This window comes from Aythya marila (assembly GCF_965140915.1).
Source record: "Aythya marila genome assembly, contig: HAP1_HAP1_SCAFFOLD_27, whole genome shotgun sequence".
Lineage (NCBI taxonomy): Eukaryota > Metazoa > Chordata > Aves > Anseriformes > Anatidae > Aythya > Aythya marila.
Window position 1 is genome coordinate 25,010 of NW_028137235.1, and position 6,000 is coordinate 31,009.

Here is a 6,000-nt window from a genome sequence, read left to right on the forward strand (position 1 = left end):
AGCTGTGGCAGCAAAGGGCCAGGGGACAAGCTGTGGGGACAAGGGGACCGACCTTGGTGCAGAGCCCGGATCCGCGCCAGCAGCGCCTCCACCCGCGGTCCCCCTGCGTGGGGACGGTGTGGGGACAGAGCCGTGGGGACACGGGGGACAAAGGAGGGGACAATGGGGACACGGGAGGGGACGGCAGGGACACGCACCCTGCGCCAGAGGGGTGGGAAGCTCCTCACCGCCACCATGGCCGGACCCTGGAGGGGGACGAACGCCTTGGAGCCACCATGGCCAGCCCTGGGGCGTTGTGGTGAGGGGACAGAGGGGACGGGAGGGGACAGAGGGGACATGAGGGGGGCATGGGGGGACACAGGGGACAGAGGGGGACAGAGGGGACAGGGCCACCACGTCCCCATGGCCTCCTCACCCTGCGCAGCGTCCTCCATGGCGCCGCCGGGCAGCGATGGCGGCCGGGCTGCTCCTGCCTCTCGGCGCTCTTTTTTTCCTCAGTTTTTCCTCTTTTTTCCCCTCACCGACCCCCGCTTTTTCCTCTCAGCGATTCCTGATGTTTTTTTAAGGGATTTTCGCACCTTTTTTCTGTCAGGTTTTACCAGCTTTTCCTCCCGGCGATTCCTGTCAGCGATTCCCGCCCTTTCCTCTCCGCTTTCCTCTCCTCTTTTATTTCCTTTTTTTTTTTTTCCTCATGATTTCTTTCCTTTTCTAACAGATTTTCCTCCCTTTTCCTGTCAGCAATCAATACTACCTTTTCCTTCCAGCTTTTTGTTGCTTTTTCTGTCAATTTTTTCCACCTTTTCCTCTCAGTTCTTGAATTTTTCTGTCAGTTTTTTACCTCAGTTTTTGCCTTTTCCTGTCAGTTTTTACCTCCACTTTTTTTTTTTTTTTGCTTTTTTTTTTTCTCTGTCAGCTTTTTATTTCCTTTCTTGCCTTTTCCTTTCCGCTTTTCATCCCATTTTTACCTTTTCCTTTCAGCTTTTATTGCTTTCTCCCCTTTTTGCCTTTTCCTCTGTTTTTCCTGCCTTTTCCTGTCAGCTTTTCCTCTTTTCTTCTTGCTTTTCCCATTTAACATTTTTTTTGCCTTTTTCTCTCAGTTCTTTTTGCCTTTTTCTTTCAGTTTTTCCTACCTTTTCCTGCCTCTTTTTCTTACCTTTTTCTCTCAGCTTTTCCCACCCCTTCCCATCAACTTCCTTGCCTTTTCCTGTCATATTTTCTATTTTCCTCTCAGCTTTTTTTGCCCTTTTTTTTCCTCAGCTTTTCACCCCTTTTCCTGTCAGCAATTCCCACCTTTTCCTCTCAGTTTTTCTTTACCTTTTTCTCTCACCTTTTCCCACCTTTTCCTTTCAGACTTTCTTGCCCTTTTCCTCTCAGCTTTTCCTGACTTCTCCTCTCAGATTTTCTTGCATTTTTTTTTTCAGCTTTTCTTGCCTTTTTCTCTCAGCTTTTCTTGCCTTTTACCTCAGCTTTCCCCACCTTTTCCTCACAGCTTTTCCTGCCTTTTCTTTTCAGCTTTTATTGCCCTTTTTCTCAGCAATTCCCACCTCTTCCTCTCAGCAATTTGTGCTGTTCCCTCTCAGCTTTTCCTGCCTTTTCCTGTCAGCAATTCCTTTTTCCTCTCAGCTTTTCAGCTTTTCCTACCCTTTTCTAATGGCCTTCACCCTTTTTCTCTCAGCAATTTCCACCTTTTTTTTTCTTTTTTAAAAAAAGGCTTTTCCCACCTTTTCCTGTCAGCAACTCCCACCTTTTCCTCTCAGCTTTTCCTGCCCCTTTCCCTCAGTTTTTCTCATTTCTTCCTCTCAGCTTTTCTTGCCCTTTTGCAGCTTTTCCCACCTTTTCCTGTCAGTGATTCCTGCCTTTTCCTCTCAGCTTTTCCCACCTTTTATTTTCATCAATTCCCGTCTTTTCCTCTCAGCTTTTCTCCACTTTTTCCTCAGCAATTCCCGTCTTTTCCTCTCAGCTTTTCTTGCCCTTTTTCTCACACCTTTTTCTCTCAGCTTTTCCTTCCTTTTCCTAATGGCTTTTCCCACCTTTTTCTCTCAGCTTTTCTTGCCCTTTATCTCAGCTTTTCCTACCTTTTTCTTTCCTGTCAGCTTTTCCCACATTTTCCTCTCCAATGGCTTTCCCCCTTTTCCACTCAACAATTCCCACTCTTCCTCACAGCTTTCCTGGCCCTTTTCCTAATGGCTTTTTCCACCTTTTCCTCTCAGTGATTCCTGCCTCTTCCTCTCAGCTTTTCCTGCCCTTTTCCTCAGCTTTTCCCACTTCTTCCTCTCAGCTTTTCTTCCCCTTTTCCCCAGCACTTCCCCCTTTTCCCTCTCAGCTTTTCCCACCTTTTATTTTCAGCAATTCCTGCCTTTTCCTCTCAGCTTTTCTCCACTTATTCCTCAGCAATTCCACCTTTTCCTCTCAGATTTTCTCCCCCTTTTCCTCAGCAATTCCCACCTTTTCCTCTCAGCTTTTCTTGCTCTTTTTCTCACACCTTTTCCTCTCAGCTCTTCCTTCCTTTTCCTCTCACCTTTTCCCACCTTTTCCTCTCAGCAACTCCTACCTTTTCCTCCCAGCTTTTCTTACCCTTTCTCTAATGTCTTTTCCCACCCTTCCCTCACCTTTTCTTACCTTTTTTTCCTCTGTTTCTCGCCCTTTCTCCACGTTTCCCTCTCACCTCTTTCCACCTCGTCCCTGAGGCAAAATGGCGGACGCGGCAGAGACAAAATGGCGGAACCGCGGGGCACCGACACCCAGACCGTGCGCGCCTCGTCACACCCCGTGACGTCACACCCCGTGATGTCACACCCTGTGACATCACACCCCTATGACGTCACACCCCCATAACATCACACCCCATGATATCACACCCGGTGACATCCCACCTCATAATATCACACCCTGTGACGTCTCACCCCATGACATCACACCCCATGACGTCACACTTCATAACATCACACCCCCATGACGTCACACCCCATGACATCCCACCTCCATGACGTCACACCCCGTGACGTCTCACCCCATGACGTCCCACCTCTATGACATCACACCCCGTGATATCACACCCCCGTGACATCACACCCCTGTGATGTCACGCTCCATGACGTCACACCCCATGACATCCCACCTCCATGACGTCACACCCCATGACGTCACACCCCATGACGCCACACCCCATGACATCCCACCTCCATGACGTCACACCCCATGACATCACACCCCCATGACATCACACCCCCATGACATCACACCCCCGCGACATCACACCCCCATGACATCACACCCCCGCGACATCACACTCCCGTGACATCACACCCCCATGACGTCACACCCCCATGACGTCACACCTCCATGACATCACACCCCCATGACATCACACCCCCATGACATCACACCCCCATGACATCACACCCCCATGACATCACACCCCCATGACATCACACCCCCATGACATTACACCCCTGTGACATCACACCCCGTGACATCCCACCTCATAACATCACACCCCCATAATGTCACACCATGACATCACACCCCACGACATCACACCCCCACAATATCACACCCCCACAATGTCACACCATGACATCACACCCCGTGACATCACACCCCCATGACGTCACACCCCCGACATCACACCCCATATGACATCACACCCCCATAATGTCACACCATGACATCACACCCCGTGACATCCCACCCCCATGACATCACACCCCCATGACATCACACCCCCATGACATCACCCCATGACATCACACCCCATACGACACCCCCCCCCCGCGACACCACCCAAAAAACCACATGGGGTGGGGGGGAGCGTCATCTCCTGGCGGCCTTTTATTCCCCCCCAGCACCCCACCCTGGGGTGGGGGGCCCCCGATCCTCATCCCTCGGCCTCCTCGTGGCGCGCGGGGGCGGCGCAGTACGGCGGCGGGTAGCGGATGAAGAGCCAATCCTCCTCCCTCTTGATCCAGCGCAGCAGCTTGGTGAGCGCGCCGATGGCCCCGGCCTTGGTGACCAGCGGGCTGAAGCAGCCGTACAGCTCGAATTTGCTCGTCACCTGCGCCCGGTGTCACCCGTTAGGGGCCACGCACGCCGTCACCGTCGCCACCGTTCACCCTGGAACCTACTGAGGGCTCACCCAAGCCAGCAGCGTCTCCTTCTCCGCCACGTGGTAGAGCAGGCGCAGGGGCCGGCGCGGGCAGTGCACGCGGCTGTGCAGGTAGTGGTAGAGGTCGAAGAGGCGCTGCTGCTCCTCCTCCGTGCCGTACGGCTCCTCCAGCTCGGGGCTGCGGGGGCACGGCGTGCGTCAAGACCCCCCCCGTAACCACCAAAATCGCTCGGTTTCCCCCCCAAAAAAAAACGCTCGCACCTGGTGAACTGCGGCAGCTGCAGCATCTCCTCGGGCCCTTCCAGCGGTTTGTAGAGGAAATGGCGCAGCTCGGGGGCGCCGGGCCGCGAGGGGCCGTACCCCGCGCCCCCCCTCACCGCAGCCCCCAACTCCTCCAGCCACCCCTGCGCCCTCAAGGCCGCCTCCAACCTCCTCCGGCACCCGGCGGCCGCGTAGAAACCCTCTCGCTCCGTCGACAGCAGGATGAGGGTCACCGCCCCGGCGCCTCCCTCCTCCTCTTCCTCGGCCAACGCCGCCGCGTAGGCGTAGAAGTAGCCGTCGGGGTTGAAGCGGGGCAAGCACACCGGCGTCCACACCTCGCCGGCGCCGGCACCGACACCGAGAAGATTCAGGAGGAGGTGGAGGTCGCTGGCACAGAGCCTCCCGTCCTCCGCCAGCGCCCGCTGCCTCGCCGCCGTCAGCAGCCGGCCGCCCAGCGCCAGCAGCGCCAAGGCCGGCGCGGGGACGGTGGCGGCGGCGGCGCGGCGCAGGGCTCCCGAAAGGGCCCGGCGTAACGGGGCCGCGACGGGGAGGCAGCGGGCGGCCCCCAGCAGGAGCCGTCCGTCCGAGGCCGCCCCGGTTAAGAGGCGGTCGAGGACGGCTTCGGCGCCGGCCAGGAGGCGCCGGAGGTCGTAGCCGCGGCGGCGGGCGAAGACGCGGGCGATGCCGCCGCGGGTGAGGAGGCTGAGGATCTGCTCGTGGACGAAGGCCAGCTCGCGGCGCAGCTGGGAGGCCGGCTGGCGGGTGCGGGACACCGAGACCAGCAGCAGCGGGCCCCGCTGCTCGAACACCAGCGTGCGGTCCTCTAAGGGGGGAGAGGGGTTAGAGGGGGGGAGAGGGGGGGAAGGGGGGGGAAAAGGGGGGAAAAGGGGGGGAAAAGGGGGGGAATAGGGGGGGAAAGGGGGGGAAAGGGGGGAGATTGGGGAGTAAAGGGGAGGAAAAGGGGGAGATTGGGGGGTTAAAGGGGGGTTAAAGGGGGGTGAAGAGGGGAAAAGGGGGGCAAAGGTGGGGAAAAGGGGGTAAAGGGGGGGAAAAAGGGGGTAAAGGGGGGGAAAGGGGGGTTAAAGGGGGTAAAAGGGGGGGAAAAGGGGGGGAATAGGGGGTAAAGGGGGGGAAAAGGGGGGAAAAAGGGGGGTGTGGGGGGGTTAAAGGGGGGAAAGGGGGTTAAAGGGGGGGAAAAGGGGGGTAATAGGGGGTAAAGGGGGGGAATAGGGGGTAAAGGGGGGGAAGAGGGGGGTAAAGGGGGTAAAAAGGGGGTAAAGGGGGGGATTGGGGGTTAAAGGGGGGTTAAAGGGGGGGAAAGGGGAGTTAAAGGGGAGGAAAAGGGGGAGATAGGGGGGCAAAGGGGGGGAAAAGGGGGGTTAAAGGGGGGGAAAGGGGGGTTAAAGGGGGGTTAAAGGGGGGTAAAGGGGGGGAAACGGGGGAAAAGGGGGGGAATAGGGGGTAAAGGGGGAGTTTGGGGGGGTTCAGGTGTCAAAGGGGGAGATTTTGGGGCCAGGACGTCCAAATCCAACAGCTTTTGGGGCCGGGACGTCCAAATCCAACTGACTTTGGGGCTGGGATGTCCAAATCCAATGAATTTTGGGTAAAGGGCATCCAAATCCAACAGATTTTGG

At 56.5% G+C, this 6,000-nt stretch overlaps 1 protein-coding gene across 1 annotated transcript; it reads right to left on the bottom strand.

The window, feature by feature from the left end:
- Nucleotides 1-3,810: 3,810 nt before the first annotated feature.
- MON1B (MON1 homolog B, secretory trafficking associated) lies at nt 3,811-5,220 on the bottom strand (the record flags this gene model as incomplete). The annotated part of the gene is made up of 3 exons (XM_082785387.1): nt 3,811-4,054; nt 4,136-4,283; nt 4,367-5,220. Coding segments are annotated over 3 exons (1,179 nt in total), but the record flags the coding sequence as incomplete, so codon positions are not given.
- Between the last annotated feature and the right edge of the window lie 780 nt (nt 5,221-6,000).